The following is a 19,645-nucleotide window of genomic DNA, read 5'->3' on the forward strand; positions in this document are numbered from 1 at the left end:
CCTTGGGACTGTCAGGGTCACTTTAGTCTACCACACGTGTTGCTGGATCCACGCTTGTCGTCTGGAGAGGGGACCCACGCCATCGGTCGTTGCTGCAGAGAGGTGCCTGCTGAAGTAGAGAAGTGACTCTGTCACTCCACAGGAGATGCCTTTGGTTCCTCTGGTGCAGGCTGAAGACAGGCAGTCCTCAGAGGATGCACGACCTGGAAACAGTTGCAGTTGCTGGCAGGAGCTGAAGATACAATGTTGCATAAGTCATTTTTGCTTCTTTGTTGCAGTTTGTAGAGTTCCTGGAGGGTTCAGCTGTGGTTCCGTTGGTAGAAGACAAAGTAAAGGATGCAGAGGATTCATGCTGGAATCTTGCAATCCGAATCTGAAGAATCACCCAAGAGAGAGACCCTAAATAACCCTGAAAGGGGTAATGGTCACCTAACCAGGTAAGCATCTATCAGGTGAGGGCTCTGACGTCACCTGCTGGCACTGGTCAGTCAGCTGCCCCCCGAGTGCCCCACCACTTTAGAATCCAAGATGGCAAAACCCAGGGACACTCTGAAGGAACTCTGGGCATCACCCCTGGGTGGTGATGGATAGGGGAGTGGTCACTCCCCTTTCTTTTGTCCAGTTTTGCGCCAGAGCAAGGACTGGGGGCCCCTGAACCAGTGTAGACTGGATTATGGAAGGAGGGCACCATCTGTGCCCTTTAAAACATTTCCAGAAGCTCTGGGAGGCTACCCCTCCCATGCCTGTAAAACCTATTTCCAAAGGGTGAGGGTGAAACTCCCCTTTCCTAAAGGAAATCCTTTATTCTGCCATCCTGGACTTGAGCTGCTCAAGCAACAGCAGGGAAGAAACCTGTCTGTGAGGTGGCAGGAGCTGGGGCTGCCTGCAAAACCTCACAAGGCTGGTATGGCAGTATTTGGGGTCCACTATGGAGCCCCCAGAGTTCACGGGATTGTACAACAAATACTAGAATCAATATTGGGCTACAATTCCCAGTTGTTAGACACCTTACATGGCCATATTTGGAGTTACCATTGTGAAGCCTGACATTGTTATTGACCTATCTCCATTGAACATGTAAAATGGTATCCCAGCACTCACAAAGTCTGGGAAAATGGTCCTGGATGACGTAGGGCACCTCTGCTAATGCTTTGCACCCAGTCTTCAGGGTTGGAAGGCCTGACATATAGGTGACTTATAAGTGACCTGGTGCAGTGAAAATGGCTGTGAAATGGTGCATGCACCTTTTCACACAGGCTGCAATGGCAGTCCTGTAGAAGCCTTTGCATAGGCTCCCTGTGGGTGGCAAAAGTAGTGCTGCAGCCCATAGGGATCCCCTGGAATCCCAATGCCCTGGGTACCTAGGTACCACATACTAGGGAATTACAAGGGGGCACCAGTATGCCAATTTGGGATGAAATACTGGGTTACCAGTATGTAGTGACAAATTTGGGAACAGAGAGAGCGTAAGCACTGGGGTCCTGGCTAGCAGGATCCCAGTGACACAGTCAAACACACTGACAAACAGGCCAACAATGGGGGTAACCATGCTAGAAAGAGGCTACTTTCTCTCTCACAGTGTGTAACACCTGAAAGGGCAGTATCCATCTGACAAATGTCAGAGCCAGGAACTGTCAGAGGAATGCAGACGTTTCTGGGCCTCTGTAACTATTTATTTGATATTTGTGAGGTGCCTTAATAATTTCAATATACAGACAGAGTCCTGAATTCTTTTGGCACTGTGTCCTCTTAGTTTAAGTGAAAGCAATACATCTCGGGAACTCCAGGTGACACCAAGGAGTTTTTTCTATTCTGTCACTGCAACGGTCATGTGATAACAGCTGTCCTCACACAGAACTATCTGCTAAGGCACAACCATGATCACATACTTCAGTGAACTGCTGGACTCAGTCATGAAAGGGCACCATCCCTGTGAACAAGCTCCAGCCACTACAGCTTTTGTAGTACAGAAGAGTACCCCGTAGTTACGGGAGCACCCTTGATGCTTTACACAGAACATGCTGTGTTTGTTATTATTCATAAAGTCAAGACTACTTTGACTACTCAGAGTGTCAGGGTATGAGGTGATACTGTCACTATCATCTTTGAAGGTTGAGAAGTGTGATACGGTGAATCCTGCGACATTCTTTGTCCACCCAATATTAAACCTTACTGAGGATGAGCATGACTTTGCAACACATATGAATGTTTTCATCAAGGAAAAGTACAGTTCCTCCGTCTCTGGAATGCGCATTGGGGCAGGGACCATTCCTTTCCGTGTTTAACACAAACAGAGTACAGCCAGTGCCTGAATTTCATAACCAGAGTGAGGGGGAGAGTGCTAGAATCTTCCTCTTCCGTTTAAGTTATATAAGGTAGGAAAACTTGGCACTGAGGAAAGAGCTCGCTTGAATGTGGACACACTGTTGAGGGAAAAAAATCCCATGTTGGGAAGACCTCCTGCCTCAGCCGTTCAGGGTTCCTCAGCTTGATGCTGGCAAGGATCAAGGATTCAACTCCCATGGTGATGCATTATAATTCTTAATTATTTACCTTGACTATATATATATATATATATATATATATATATATATATATATATATATATATATATATATATTCAATGCATATATTCATTGTTGATGTATTGCACATTTTCTGTCTGTCACTGTTTAACTGCTGTGAGTATTTTGGCCTATACATGTTTCATTGAATTCAAGTTAAATGCTCATGTTCATATTTTTGTGTGCTTTTATATGATATCAGGGAATTGCCTTAATAAATTCATAACTCACACTAAGAGTGCTACATTCTTTGGCATCATTTCCTCTTAGTTTAAAGTAGAGCAACACAGCGTGCACCCCCAAAGGTACCATCAGACCCACAAACTGTCCCTGTTCTGATTGTTCAGACTGTCTCACCAATGGATTTGTAATCCAAGACTACCAGAGACAAAGACACACCTCATTACACTGAGATAGCAAGGTTACACCTGAGAGAACTGCAGGAAGCTTCTTCTTTGAATTAAAAACAGTTATGGGGAAAATAGAGGATGCATCCAATCAGGGGATGACCTAGTGTACAGACAGTTATCTATTGGAAAACCAATGATGCCACATGCCCTGCTTACAATCGCCCTGGATCAGATCCATTTGCCAGCCAACACCTCCAGGGATTTTTTGGCAATACCAATACAAGACTGGTTTGTCTCCAATTTGCACAACGTAATTACCATGTATCTAAACAGCTGTATGATCTGTCACCAGTATTCTCCTAATCCCACTTTGAAAGTGATAAACTCCATCATTCCACAACTACAAGGTCCTTTTAAAGCCCCTCATTTGGACTCTAGTCATGATTGATAGATGCAGCAACTACAGGTACCTCATTGTGGTGGTCTGCCCATTCTCCTGATGGATAAAGGCAGGACCACGCGTCTATTGTGATGCCAAATCAGCGGTTACGTTCCTGGATCAGGAAGTGATTCCATGTTGGGGAATACCAAAAAGGAGAAGATCTGACAATTGCACTAATTTTTCCAATATGCAATATTTAAACATATCACAGCACTATTAGGGATAAAGCATAAATTGTCCTCCGTGTAATGGAACAATAGAGCGCCTGAATGGTCTTGTGAAGAGCAAGATCAGTAAGTTATGTGCTGCCTTAATAAAACTATCTGTACTGTCTACACATAGCACTATTTTCGCTGAGGAATACACCAAGCTCAGACCATCACTTGACACCCCACCAAATGGCGACAGGGCTGTCCATAAATCCAAGCCCCTGCCACTGGAATTAAGATTACGGGAGAAAGTTTGTCCCAAGAAAAGAGCACCAACGCCAAGGTCAACCTCGCAGAGGTAAAAGTATTATATATAAATATAAAGTATTTATATAATGGAAGTACAAATGATGTGAGTGCCCTTACACAGTCACCATGGTCACACTAACCATCCTCATGGTGGACGGCGTGAAACTTTGGATCCATCGCAGCCATGTTGGTCTCGCCCCAGCTTTTCACAAAAAATTATGTAAAAAGGACAAGACAGGGGGACGAAGATGGTCACCACAAAAGGGCCCCTCTCCAACCATATTGCTGGACTATTTTTTGAATGGACAATACAAAAACTAGGCATTTTTTTTTTTATGCGTCTTTTTTGTCTCTTAATTCTATCTTTTCTTTGCTAGCAAAGGACCCTCTGATCCTAATGTCTTTCACATCTTGAGAGAGTACTCTGATAGCAATGTGGCCCATAACGCCCACACTAAACTGTCAGATAACTTATGGTACCAGCACACGTTAGAAATAGGTGCAGAGACAACAAACAAGTTGTTCTTCATGTGCTCCCTAATTCCTCACGCTACTGGTTCAGATAGACTGCACTCCACAAAAGAAGTACCACCAAACGTAGCTCACTGCTTATTACATCAGTAATTGTGTAGAATTAAGGCCAAAATGCAACTAACACATCAAAGTATTAAGCTTCCTGGTCAATGCCACAAGATACAACACTTTACCAGAAGTAATATACATTCCCACAGTTAAGAAATACAATACAGAAGAAATATCAGGTATGAGAAAGACAGGTTGCCCTACCCCTGGTTGACACGCCCACCAACTGAATTTAACAACTATTTTGCGAACCCCTTACCACCAGATTGTGTCGGGAAGACAGGTTTTAGAGCCTGAGTCAAGGCAGGTGCTAGGGTACCTGTGGGTCAGAGACCATGGAAAGAGCCGACAGGTGCCCTTCCCTAGCCCCAGGGACACTCCCACCCACACCAGAGGAAGAGCAGAGGATGGGGGACCCCATCCCATCCCCAGGTGGGCAGGGGTAAGTATTTCATTTTATTTTTTGTAGTGCTATAAGGAGGCCTAACTTGCCCCCGAACATGGGCATTGGGGTGGTGGGCATGACTCCTGTCTTAACTAAGACACAAGTCATGTCCATGGGGTTTTAACGTCAGAAAATTATGCTAGTCTGGTTAGAGGCATTATTTATGCCTCTGCCCATACTAGCATCATCCTTTGATGCCTTCCCCCCCCCCACTAGCGTCCTTTTTTTATGACGCTACCCGGGCCTTACTGCTGGCTACCCTCAACCCATAAATATGATGCCCGGACGCCATCTTGGGATGGTGCTAGCTGGCGGTTTACTTTTTGATGCTAAACTGCATTAGCGCGGTTTAGCGTCAAAAAGTATAAATCAGGGCCTAAGATGGTAGACGAAGGAGGTGCCCCAGAGAATTGGTTCAGTGGTTGGTTTGCGTCACTGCCATCCTGGATGTCAGACTGTTGGGAGCTCTGTGATCTTTCTACTCATATACTTTATGATGCAAGCAATTTCAGAATGTGTTAGTAGAATAGCCGCTCAGGCAGGAGGGATGTTTTCAATTAGGACACCAACTCACATAGTGGATTTCCATGGCAACATACATCACCTGGTACCCACGGCAGACCAATATCTGGATGAAGTAGTTGAAGCATCAACTAAAGGGGGTAATGTTGTAGGAAATGTAAAAAATAAACACACTGTAGTAAATATGACATGTGAAAATACCGTGAAGCATCAAGCCCAAGCATAAACCACACAGCCATTCATAGTTAGAAACCAGTTTAGGCCTAACCCTCACAGAATATAATGGAATTAGAGACATGAAAGGGTCTTCAGTTAAATGCCAACTCATGTCTAACTGACCTGTAAGCATTTACAACATTTGCACACAAGTCCCCCAGCACGCTTTCCATGCCTACAGACTGCAGCCTGATAAGGCAACGGGTACATAATTGAATTAGCCCAGAGTGTATATGTGCACAATTAAACAAAGGGTGCAGGGAAAAAACCACAATCTGAGTTTGCAGAAGTCTGATACGCACAATGCATCCAGCACACACTTCATGTAAATTACATTTGCCATGAAGCACACACACATTCATGGGTCAAAGAATACTGTCATAAAGTATTGTCACATGTATAGAAAACAACGTTCAATGTATTATCTCAGGAACTCTAGGTTATGGGGATCACATGTTTTCGAGTGTTTTTCCATTTTAAATCTATAACTTGCAAGTTCACTATTATTTACTATGTGTAATAAAGCATTGTGTCCAATTGTATAAAAAGGCCTGTTTGTGAACAGGCATTTGAGAAAAAAACCATAGAGGCAGGGTGTGCAGGGCCAAGGTGCAGTCCGTAGTGTTTTTCTCCCTGTTGCAGCAGTTAGTAAATACTGTCTTTGAATAGCCATGATGAGTCTGCATGGTTATTTGAGTCTTGGGAGCATTTTCATTCACCCTGCAACATCCTTCCCAGCACCACTTAGTGTAATTTCTTATAGAGAGCGTTCAGATCTAACCAACCATATTCTGGCAAATGTAAACAATATTAAATGTCAGAGTTTTAATATTTACTCTTCTTTTATAGATTTATGAACAATTTCAGCCCTTATTCTTCCACTACATAGCAATCAGACTTATTTACTACTGTTGGAAAATACTTTTTAATTATATGGTCTGTGCATATAGCAAACATATAACCCTTATACATATACAGTCAAAGGATTTCTATGCGTGGAAAAACTCTACATTATTATACAATGAAGTAACAACAGTAAACAAGTAACTGCACTGAAACAAAGGACCAAGAGATTTATACAATGCAGGAACAACAGTCCAGGTAATAAATGTTTATTCAATATAATAACAAGAATGCAAGTGTGACTTTCTAGAAACTTTATACAATATAGTAAGAACAGTGCAGGTGTGTGAAAGGATAAACCAAGCGGGTTGCTCCTTAACATTCTTGAAGTAACAGCCTTATGGCAGATTACTGGCTGAAATGCATTCTATATTCAGCAAACTTGAATAGATTTGCAAATCATTCCATATTCAGCAATAGTGATTCTTTTTGCTTTTCCGTTTAGGGCCAATACGTTTGAGTAACTAACCGAGTTTACAATCATTCCTCTGTGGCATTTCTTATATACATGTCCACTGATGGACTCCTAACATTACATTTGTACAAAGGTTAACAATTTAATTCACCTTCATGAATTTTTTGCCATATGTATTCAATGATGTAGACTTGGGCTAAATCCACAATCACTGCAACAAGTTTGAGTGATAGCTGGCACGTCCATCACATATTTCTTATGTTTGTCTTTTTAACCTCTTGTATGCATTTACTGATATCACATTTAGAATGAGAAATTAATAAAGCTATCCCCAGAATCACTGTATGCATTTATTTTTCCATTGAGTGCTGTCTGGGGAGGAAAATTCGTGAAAGCCCATATTCACTACGTTTGTGCTTTTTCCACTGTTTACATTTGTGAATTGTACCATATAGCTGAAAATTATTCAAAGTTCTTCCTATATTCATTGTACATCTATGTTTTTTCTGTGTATATGCATGTGGCGTATTAGATGTGACAGCTGAATAAAGCTCTTCCCACATTTACTGCATGTGTGTGGTTTTTCTCCTGTGTGGGTTTGCTCATGGCGCTTTAGACCTGACGAATTAATGAAAGCTTTCCCACATGTGCTGCACTTACATGGTTTTTCTCCTGTGTGTATTCGCTGATGCCACATCAGGTTTGTTCGTCTATTAAAGCTCTTTCCACATTTATTGCAGGTGTATGGCTTTACCGAACTGTGTGTTAGCTGATGGCTCCTTATGGATGTTGCTTTAAAGCTCTTCCCACATTCACTACAAATGTGAGTTTTTTCTCTTGTGTGTGTTTGCTGGTGGACCTTTAGGGCCGATGGATAAATGAAACGTACCCCACATTCACTACATGTGTATGGTTTTTCTCCAGTGTGTGTTCGCTGATGTACCCTAAGGTATGATGATTCATTAAAACTCTTCCAACATATGTTGCATGTGTATGGTTTTTCTCCTGTGTGTGTTCGGAGATGAACTACAAGTCTTGAAGATTCATGAAAGCCCTTACCACAGTCCCTACATTTATATGGTTTTTCACCAGTGTGCATTTGCTGATGTCGCTTTAGGGTTTTTGAATGACTGAAACTTGCACCACATTCACTACACTTGTAAGGTTTTTCTCCTGTATGTGTTCGCTGATGAATCTTTAGGTACGATGAGTGATTAAAGCCCTTTCCACACTGTCTGCATTTGACTACTTTACGTGTTGCATGTGTTCGCTTGTGAGACCATAGGCTTGATGATACATTGAAACTCATACCACATTCATTGCACTTATACGTTTTTTCCCCTGTGTGTGTTCGTTGATGCAGCCTTAGGTGTGACAACTGATTATAGCTCTTCCCACATTCACTGCATGCATATGGTTTTTCTCCTGTGTGGGTTTGTTGATGCCGCCTTAAGGTTGATGACCGACTAAAGTTCTTCCCACAGTCACTGCATGTGTATGGTTTTTCTCCTGTGTGAGTTCGCTGATGGCACAGTAGGCCTGATGCCTGATCAAATCGCTTGCCACACTCATTGCAAATGTATGTTTTTTCTCTTGTGTGAATTTGTTGATGGCGCTTTAGGTCTGACGACTGAATGAAACTCTTTCCACACTCAATACACCTATATGGTTTTTCACCTGTGTGTGTTCTCTGATGCACCCTTAGGATTGATGGCTGCTTAAAGATCTTCCCGCACTCACTGCACGTGTATATTTTGTTTCCTATCTGTGACTGCTGGTAGCATTTTTTGTTTGTTGATGTGACTTTCGAGCTGTTCGGACATTTGGTGCCTGTGCATTGTTTTTCTCTTGGAAATCCAAACTCTTGGGTGGCTACATTTTTATATTCATCCCCCATCTTAATATGCTGATGGTCCATCATAGATAATAAATCTCTGAATTTATTCTCCCATTCACATATATGTGGTATTGCACAATAGAATTTTCCAACAACAGAGAGGATAAATAACTTTGAAATTAATTCCACAGTTATGACATTCTTGACGTCTCTAGTGAGGGTTCTGTCTCCTTGTTAGATTACATTACTTTTTACACAAGAGGAAAAAGTCTGTATGCTGTATGTGTTGACACATTGCTCAGTACTCCAAGAAACATCGCTACATCTTATACACTTTAGTTATCTGGTTTTCAATGTATGTATTCTGCATTTTAGAATGTCTTATCTAATTTCTATGGTGTGGCAAAAATCTGATTACATTGACCACAAGCATAACATGATTATCCTCCTTTTAGGGAGTAAAGCAATACTGTAACTACCACTGGTAGATCTATGATCAGTGACTGTTAGAAATATTATAAAGCTATTTGCTTTTGGATTTCATACAGGTTTTTCTGTTTCCGCCAGAGGCTGTGAAGGTACTCTCACTGGTACATCCAAGGGATTACTACAGTCAGATTCTTGCAGGATGGTTCTATTCATGCTTGAGTTATTCAGCCTCTTCTGACCCTGCTGCTCCCTTTCTGAAGAGCAAACACCATTGCTCCCAGCCCGTCTTGTACACGTTTCTGATGAGTCTTAGTTTAAGATGCAAGTGGATCCTCCCACTGTTGGAGGTAAAGAGATCCGAAATAATAAAACATGCACACATTAAGAAGAAATATTACAGTGCCTCATCTTTTAACAAAGGTGAAACTAACCATCTATTGACATTTCATGCTATTGGAATAAAGATCTTGAACTAGTTATTAATGAAATCTCAGTTTAAAAGCTTTTTGAATAGAAGAAACAGAGTGAAATCGACTATCCATAACAATGTATGAAGTAAAACTAAATACAAGCACATTGCAATGAACAAATATAAATATTTGCAACATAAGAAGCAAAAAAACTATAGCAGAGAGAGAACTGGTTATATGTGCCATCTAAACACATGAACAGTGTACAAAACCTCTAAATATAAAAACACATGAATAGCATGTGTAAAACAGGAGCACAAACCTCAACAGTGGTGTATGTACTGCTCACAGCCCTAGCCAGAGGCCAAAACTGCTCCTGTTATGAGACTTTCATATGACTAAACCCCTATCACATCCTACATTCAGTATTATGAATCACCACTAAATAACTTATCAACAAAAAAGAAAGTCTGTTTTCCTTGTCCCTATAAAATGCAATTCAATCTTTGTTTCAAAAACATGGTTAACAGATAATAATCAGGGAAATTATAACTGCATGTGGTTGGGATTAATGCAATTTATTTTTCATTATTACTTTACCTTTTTATGAAAGGGAAGGAGTGGTGCTTCTCATTAGGTTGTTTTTTTTCTATCTAGGACCTCGTCACGGTTGTTTTTTTTTAATTTAGATTCCGGCGCAAACAACTATTTAGGCAGGAATCATAGTTAGGTGTTGTGATGTTTATCGTACCCAATAATTACTGGGGGTGATTAAGACTGCACGCCTTGTTAAATTACAATTATCAAATTGGTAGGTACCAAAATCAATTTTTATGCCCCGTTTTGAAAGTAAAATTAGCAGTAGGTGATAAATATCTGACCATATAAATTCTGAACAAATGTGTTGATTTAACTATCAAACTAAACACTAGGCCATGATTAATGAAGGTCATTACTGAGAATCTGGCACACTAGAATTGTAAAATAAATCAGATTAACAATATCACCATACAAATGGGATGTTTCTGAAACATTTTGGTCTAAAACCTGCAGTGGACAAAAGCAAATGAAAACATACCCTTCATATTTACTATTACAATTTGTGTATTTGAAACTACCATTATGTGCTAATAGTTTCAACAGGTATCTTGGTGTTTGTCAAGTCCAGAGGAACTAATCCGTCCGCTTAAAGTCACCCACAATTGAATTAATTTCTTAAGTAATCGAAGAAGCTCACCATTTTGGAGATGTGTTTATATTATGTTTTCACAATATTTTTTTTTAAATATTGTCATTTTTACATTCCAGTGACAAAACGTCTAACTCAGTAGGCCTATATTTAGAACAAACCATGTTTGTCTAAGTAGCTTTTTGGCGCTATTAGCAAGCAGACTGCCTCTGAGCACACGTATAAAAATCTGTTTTTAGTGTCTCTCTATTTGTGGGTCAACAGTATATCTCGAATCACCCAATCGCTTTTGATGAAACTGAATTTAAGATTTCTAATGATTGAAATTTCAGGCCAAAAATCTATGAATGTCCCAATCAATTAAGTCTTTTGTACAGTCTGTCTCAAAGCAGGAAAATGCCACTTTTAAAAATGTTTCCAGATTACTGCTAAAGAAGTAGAATATAGAGCTTTTGCTAAGATTCATGCTGGGCTACAACTTGATAGAACGCATAAATGGATAGCACATCAGTGTCCTACCCTTTAACTGTATAGAATTCTGGAAATGAGCCTTCACTATGCACGTCACATCGGCCCTGAGCAATATGGCACAAAAACGTTCTGAGGGCCAATCAGGAGCACTATACCTGGACTCATTGACTACTATAAGGCCTATGACACAATGAACAGATTCTCCCTATGAATATAATTAAGAATGATGAAGTATTAAACTCATTGACTATAATAAAGTGAATTGTATACAAACAATTGGCGAAGGATCCTGGTAAAGAAAGGCTAACTGTGAGGCAAGATCAACAGTAACAGCAGTGATCAGACAGGACACATTAGGAGCACTGCTCTTTAATTTATTCAAAGTGGATAGAAGCGAGAAATAAAACAAAGTCATTTCTATCCATCAAGGCTTGGTGGGATTAATATCTACAGTATATGTAATGCATTTTTCTGCATTTGAGATAACTAGTGGCTGCAGTGTGCCTTCAACCAAATCTTATTATAGAATGTGAATAGTTCACTAGTGAGGAACAAAAAAACAAATTCAAAATATTGATATTTGGTAAAATGTCTCTCCCCTACCTGTGGGCCAAAAATCAAGTGAAAAAGGTTAAATACTGCAGGTTCCGTGGGTATTTGGGTTGATTAACAGTTAATAAGAAAATATGAGCAATAAAATGCACAGTACCTTTGTAGCGGGAGGAGCATTAAAGATATTTGATGTTCAATATGGTGGATATTCTTACCTCCCCTTACTGGAAGCCCAAGAAGCGAATGCAGTACCCACAGTACCATATGGGGCTGCAGTCTGTCCAATGTATACAAGAAGGTCTACCTGTGGATGGTACCAAGGCAAAAAAATCCTACATATTTTCACCTTCATCATGCAACCACCAGTCCTGCTGATCAGGTTGGAATGTAAATTGATACTTACATGTGCATACGCTCTAATACATGTTCTTCTGATGTTGTTAAAGCTACAAAGGATCAGCATTACACGCTACTAGGAAAGTTCATGTTGAACCTGCAATGATGGTGTCCAACTAGGTACCAATAACACCAGTAATTATATTGCAGCAAGAAAAGCTCAAATGTGTGAAAAAATGTCTCACATTTCCACCTTCAGCCATGATTCAAGCAATAAGGTGTCTGTAAGGAAATGGCTCCCTGTTGCAGTTACCCCCCCCTTTTTGCCTGATACTGATGCTGACTTGACTGAGAAGTGTGCTGGGACCCTGCTAACCAGGCCCCAGCACCAGTGTTCTTTCACCTAAAATGTACCATTGTTTCCACAATTGGCACAACCCTGGCACCCAGGTAAGTCCCTTGTAACTGGTACCCCTGGCACCAAGGGCCCTGATGCCAGGGATGGTCTCTAAGGGCTGCAGCATGTCTTATGCCACCCTAGGGACCCCTCACTCAGCACAGACACACTGCTTTTCAGCTTGTGTGTGCTGGTGGGGAGAAAATGACTAAGTCGACATGGCACTCCCCTCAGGGTGCCATGCCAACCTCACACTGCCTGTGGCATAGGTAAGTCACCCTCTAGCAGGCCTTACAGCCCTAAGGCAGGGTGCACTATACCACAGGTGAGGGCATAGGTGCAGGAGCACTATGCCCCTACAGTGTCTAAGCAAAACCTTAGACATTGTAAGTGCAGGGTAGCCATAAGAGTATATGGTCTGGGAGTCTGTCAAAAACGAACTCCACAGCTCCATAATGGCTACACTGAATACTGGGAAGTTTAGTATCAAACTTCTCAGAATAATAAACCCACACTGATGCCAGTGTTGGATTTATTAAAAAATGCACACAGAGGGCATCTTAGAGATGCCCCCTGTATTTTACCCAATTGTTCAGTGCAGGACTGACTAGTCTGTGCCAGCCTGCTGCTGTGAGACGAGTTTCTGACCCCATGTGGTGAGAGCCTTTGTGCTCTCTGAGGACAGTAACAAAGCCTGTACTGGGTGGAGGTGCTTCACACCTCCCCCTGCAGGAACTGTAACACCTAGCAGTGAGCCTCAAAGGCTCAGGCTTCGTGTTACAATGCCCCAGGGCACTCCAGCTAGTGGAGATGCCCGACCCCTGGACACAGCCCCCACTTTTGGCGGCAAGTCCAGGAAAGATAATGAGAAAAACAAGGAGGAGTCACCCCCCAGTCAGGACAGCCCCTAAGGTGTCCTGAGCTGAGGTAACTCTGACTTTTAGAAATACTCCATCTTGCAGATGGAGGATTCCCCCAATAGGATTAGGGATGTGCCCCCCTCCCCCCAGGGAGGAGGCACAAAGAGGGTGTAGCCACCCTCAGGGCTAGTAGCCATTGGCTACTAACCCCCCCAGACCTAAACACACCCCTAAATCGAGTATTTAGGGGCTCCCAGAACACAGCAAGATAGATTCCTGCAACCTAAGAAGAAGAGGACTGCTGAACTGGAAAACCTGCAGAGAAGACGGAGACACCAACTGCTTTGGCCCCAGCTCTACCGGCCTGTCTCCCCACTTCTAAAGACACTGCTCCAGCGACACGTTCCCAGGGTCCAGCAACCTCTGAAGCCTCAGAGGACTACCCTGCATCTAGAAGGACCAAAGCTCCCGAGGACAGCGGCTCTGTTCCCCAAAGACTGCAACTTTGCAACAAAGAAGCAACTTTGAAACAACACATGTTTCCCACCGGAAGCGTGGGACTTTGCACTCTGCACCCGACGCCCCCGGCTCAACTTGTGGAGAACAAACACCACAGGGAGGACTCCCCGGTGACTACGAGACCGTGAGTAGACTGAGTTGACCCCCCTGAGCCCCCACAGCGACGCCTGCAGAGGGAATCCCGAGGCTCCCCCTGACCACGACTGCCTGCTTCAAAGACCCGACGCCTGGTAAAGACACTGCACGTGCAGGCCCCAGGACCTGAAGGATCCGACATCCAGTGCAGGAGCGACCCCCAGGTGGCCCTCTCCCTTGCCCAGTTGGTGGCTACCCCAAGGAGCCCCCCCTTGCCTGCATCGCTGAAGAGACCCCTTGGTCTCCCATTGAATCCTATTGCGAACGAGAAGCTTGTTTCCACACTGCACCCGGCCGCCCCCGTGCCGCTGAGGGTGTACTTTCTGTGCTGACTTGTGTCCCCCCCGGTGCCCTACAAAACCCCCCAGGTCTGCCCTCCGAAGACGCGGGTACTTACCTGCTGGCCCTAATCACCCGCCTCCGCTCCACCGGGATCCAAGGCCAGGCCCTGGACTGGATCGCCTCCTTCCTCGCAAACCGTTCACAAAGAGTTTACCTCCCTCCGTTTCGCTCAGAACCCACCGAGATCATCTGCGGCGTACCTCAAGGCTCATCACTCATCCCGACACTCTTCAACGTCTACATGAGCCCCCTCGCCAACATCGTACGCAAGCACGACATCATCATCACCTCCTACGCCGACGACACCCAACTTATACTCTCCCTCACCAAGGACCCCGCCAGCGCCAAGACCAACCTACAAGAGGGTATGAAGGACGTCGCAGATTGGATGAGGCTCAGCCGCCTAAAGCTGAACTCTGAAAAAACGGAAGTCCTCATCCTCGGCAACACCCCGTCCGCCTGGGACGACTCCTGGTGGCCCACGGCCCTCGGCACCGCACCGACCCCCACAGACCACGCCCGCAACCTCGGCTTCATCTTGGACCCTCTTCTCACCATGACTAAGCAAGTCAACGCCGTGTCCTCCGCCTGCTTCCTCACCCTCCGCATGCTCCGTAAGATCTTCCGCTGGATCCCCGCCGACACCAGAAAAACCGTGACCCACGCCCTCGTCACGAGCCGCCTGGACTACGGCAACACCCTCTACGCCGGGACCACAGCCAAACTCCAAAATCGCCTGCAACGCATTCAAAATGCCTCGGCCCGCCTCATCCTAGACGTACCCCGCAGCAGCCACATCTCCGCACACCTGAGACACCTGCATTGGCTCCCAGTCAGCAAAAGGATCACCTTCCGACTTCTCACCCACGCACACAAAGCCCTCCACGACAAGGGACCGGAATACCTCAACAGACGCCTCAGCTTCTATGTCCCCACCCGCCACCTGCGCTCCTCTGGCCTCGCACTTGCTGCTGTCCCTCGCATCCGCCGCTCCACGGCGGGTGGGAGATCTTTCTCCTTCCTGGCGGCCAAGACCTGGAACTCCCTCCCCACCAGCCTCAGGACCACCCAGGACCACTCCGCTTTCCAGAGACTCCTAAAGACCTGGCTGTTCGAGCAGCGTTAACCCCCCCTTTTTTCCCCTAGCGTCTTGAGACCCGCACGGGTGAGTAGCGCGCTTTATAAATGTTAATGGTTTGATTTGATTTTGATCTGGCAGACTGGAACCGGGGCACCCCCCTTCTCCATTGAAGCCTATGCGTTTTGGACACCACTTTGACCTCTGCACCTGACCGGCCCTGAGCTGCTGGTGTGGTAACTTTGGGGTTGCTCTGAACCCCCAACGGTGGGCTACCTTGGACCCAAACTTGAACCCCGTAGGTGGTTTACTTACCTGCAAAAACTAACAAACACTTACCTCCCCCAGGAACTGTTGAAAATTGCACTGTCTAGTTTTAAAATAGCTATATGTCATTTGTGTGAAAACAGTATATGCTATTTTGCTAATTCAAAGTTCCTAAGTGAAGTACCTTTCATTTAAAGCATTACTTGTAAATCTTGAACCTGTGGTTCTTAAAATAAACTAAGAAAATATATTTTTCTATACAAAAACCTATTGGCCTGGAATTGTCTCTGAGTGTGTGTTCCTCATTTATTGCCTGTATGTGTACAACAAATGCTTAACACTACCCTCTGATAAGCCTACTGCTCGACCACACTACCACAAAATAGAGCATTAGAATTATCTCTTTTTGCCACTATCTTACCTCTAAGGGGAACCCTTGGACTCTGTGCATGCTATTTCTTACTTTGAAATAGTACATACAGAGCCAACTTCCTACATTGGTGGCAGCGGTGGGATATAAGACTTTGCATTTGCTGGACTACTCAGCCAATAACTGATCACATGACTAAATTCCAAAAATTGTCATTAGAAACTGATTTTTGAAATTTGAGCTATTTTTCTAAATTTTTTAAAAGTCCTGCTAGGGCCTTGTGTTAGTCCCTGTTAGCATTTCTTTTAGAGTTTAAAAGTTTTGTAAAAGTTTGAATTAAGTTCTAGAGATAGTTTTAGATTCTTAAAAAGTATTCCAACTTTTAGAAACATAGGGGGTTATTACAACTTTGGAGGAGGTGTTAATCCGTCCCAAAAGTGACGGTAAAGTGACGGATATACCACCAGCCGTATTACGAGTCCATTATATCCTATGGAACTCGTAATACAGCTGGTGGTATATCCGTCACATTTGGGACGGATTAACACCTCCTCCAAAGTTGTAATAACCCCCATAATGTCTACTGCAGAAGAGACAGCGGTGGAGCTCAACCTCACACCTTACCTGCGTCTTAGGATGTCAGAGTTAAGGACTCTCTGCAGAATCAAAAAAATTAAAACTGGATCAAACCCTACCAAAGAACAGCTCCAGGAGCTCTTGGCAGAGTTTGCTAAAAAACAACCCCTCTGATGATGCCCACACAGAGGGGGAAGCTAGTGATGCGGAGGAGAATTTCCCCCGTCCAGTCCTAGTTAGGGAGAACAGGGTCCCTCAAGCCCTGACTCCAAATGTGATAGTCAGAGATGCTGCTTCTCTCACAGGAGAGTCCAGCACCTCTAGAATCACTGAGGATAGCCTCAGTGAAGATGACCTACTGTTAGCCAGGATGGTCAAAAGATTGGCTTTAGAGAGACAGCTCCTAGCCATAGAAAGGGAAAGACAAGAGATGGGTTTTGATCCCATCAATGGTGGCAGCAACATAAATAGGGTCAGAGATTCTCCTGACATGTTGAAAATCCCAAAAGGGATTGGAACTAAATATGAAGATGGTGATGACATCACCAAATGGTTCACAGCTTTTGAGAGGGCTTGTGCAACCAGAAAAGTAAACAGATCTCACTGGGGTGCTCTCCTTTGGGAAATGTTCACTGGAAAGTGTAGGGATAGACTGATCACACTCTCTGGTAAAGATGCAGAATCTTATGACCTGATGAAGGCTACCCTGATTGAGGGCTTTGGATTCTCCACTGAGGAGTACAGGATTAGGTTCAGGGGGGCTCAAAAATCCTCGAGCCAGACCTGGGTTGATTTTGTAGACTACACAGTGAAAACACTGGATGGTTGGGTAACTGGAAATGAAGTGCATGACTATGTTAGGCTTTATAATTTGTTTATGAAAGAACACATTTTAAGTAACTGCTTCAATGAAAAGTTGCATCAGTATCTGGTAGACCTAGGTCCAATTTCTCCCCAAGAATTGGGAAAGAAGGCAGACCACTGGGTCAAGACTAGGGTAACCAAAACTTCCACTGGGGGTGACCAAACGAAAGGGGTTACAAAACCTCCTCAGGAGAAAGTGGGTGACACTAGAAATAAAGAAAAAGAGTCCTCTGTAGGCCCCCAAAAACCAGACCAGGTGGGTGGGTCCCAAGACACAACCCAAAACAAAGGTGGGTACCAGGGTAAGAACTGGGATGCCACTAAGGCATGGTGCCAAAACTGTAGACAGACAGGGCACCACACCAAGGACACTTCTTGTCCCAAAAACAAACCCCCTAGCAAAATCCCAGGGGTGACCACTGTAGCCATTGGGGATGACTCCTCAGATGAGGAGGTCTTCATAGCCTTCAACTGGAAAAAGGGCCCAACAGGTGAGTTGGAGATTCCAGAGGGAAGTAGACACTTCCACCACCTACTGGTGAATGGAATCCCAGCCACTGCCCTGAGAGACACTTGTGCCAGTCACACTATTGTGCATGACAGGCTGGCGTTCTCAAACCAGTACATCCCAGGTGAGACTGCCAGAGTAAGAGTTAGCCCAGACAGGGTCGCTGATAGGCCTGTGGCTTTTGTGCCCATAGAAGTGGGTGGGACTTTTAGCTGGAGAAGGGTGGTAGTCAGTACAGACCTCCCCCTCGATTGTCTCCATGGAAATGACTACCCAGAGGTTAGTCAGAGCCCAAGAGAGGAAATGGTCCAGTGCCTGTCCTCTCCCAAGGATTCTGGAGGTGGTGCCTCTGCAGTAACTGCAAGTAGGCCCCAGAAGAAAAAGAAAAGAAAACAGTGTAGGAAGGGTGGACAACCTTTAGCCAAGGTTCCAGCAAGCCAAGGAGATTCTGCTCCAGTAGGGGAGAACTCCACAAGTGGCACTAATAACGTCCAACCTGACCCACAAGAAGTACTGGCTAGTCAGGCAACTGTTAAGCCTGAGTGGGTGGCTCCTCAGCTAACAGAAGAAAGAGTGGAAGAAGGGTGTTTACTACAAGATGTGGTAACCCCCCACTCTAATACAGCAGACAGGCACCCTGAACCCAAAGAAACCTGTAACTTAGCCCCTTCCCTTGTAGGTGAAGAGCTAAAGGTGTGGTTCTGGGCACTGACAGCTGTCAGTGGCCTCTGCTGGGTGTTAGCCTTTATGGCTGCACTATCCTTGGCATGGTGGTCTGACCCCATGCCAAATAGCAAGTTAGGCCCCCTGACCCTGTTGGTCATGGTGGGGTTACTCCAGCTCTGGGTAACCTCTTTGGGTAAGCTAGGGGTGACCCTGGCTAAGATAAGATTAGCAGAGGTGGATACCTCTAACCCCAAAATAGAGAGAATGGGTGAAGACATTAAAGGCACAGACAAGAGGCAATTCAGACTAGGTCCTATCACTGTGGAAGTGGGTCAGTTCCCCAGAGGGAATGACCTGAACAGGAGGATGTAAGGCAGAGTAGGCCCTGCAACAAACCAGCCTATTTCCTCTACTCTTCCTCGCCTGACAGACTAGGAAGACTCTCCCAGCTTTGGCTGAGTCTCCTGGCCTGTGGGCTGGGGGGGGGGGGGGGGGCTTGTGTAAGGAAATGGCTCCCTGTTGCAGTTACCCCCCACTTTTTGCCTGATACTGATGCTGACTTGACTGAGAAGTGTGCTGGGACCCTGCTAACCAGGCCCCAGCACCAGTGTTCTTTCACCTAAAATGTACCATTGTTTCCACAATTGGCACAACCCTGGCACCCAGGTAAGTCCCTTGTAACTGGTACCCCTGGCACCAAGGGCCCTGATGCCAGGGATGGTCTCTAAGGGCTGCAGCATGTCTTATGCCACCCTAGGGACCCCTCACTCAGCACAGACACACTGCTTTTCAGCTTGTGTGTGCTGGTGGGGAGAAAATGACTAAGTCGACATGGCACTCCACTCAGGGTGCCATGCCAACCTCACACTGCCTGTGGCATAGGTAAGTCACCCTCTAGCAGGCCTTACAGCCCTAAGGCAGGGTGCATTATACCACAGGTGA

The 19,645-nt window shown here is 44.6% G+C and overlaps 1 protein-coding gene across 1 annotated transcript in view; it reads right to left on the reverse strand.

Annotated features, from left to right (window-relative positions):
• Positions 1 to 6,486: 6,486 nt before the first annotated feature.
• Positions 6,487 to 19,645, reverse strand: part of LOC138286980 (zinc finger protein 208-like) — a 272,011-nt gene continuing 258,852 nt past the window's right edge. The window contains exon 8 of the mRNA XM_069227344.1: positions 6,487 to 8,964. Within this exon, the coding sequence (XP_069083445.1) occupies positions 7,382 to 8,964 (1,583 nt within the window). The 3' untranslated portion in view covers positions 6,487 to 7,381. The remainder of the gene's footprint in view (positions 8,965 to 19,645) is intronic.

The sequence above is a fragment of the Pleurodeles waltl genome, chromosome 4_1 (genome assembly GCF_031143425.1).
Source record: "Pleurodeles waltl isolate 20211129_DDA chromosome 4_1, aPleWal1.hap1.20221129, whole genome shotgun sequence".
Taxonomy (NCBI): Eukaryota; Metazoa; Chordata; class Amphibia; order Caudata; family Salamandridae; genus Pleurodeles; species Pleurodeles waltl.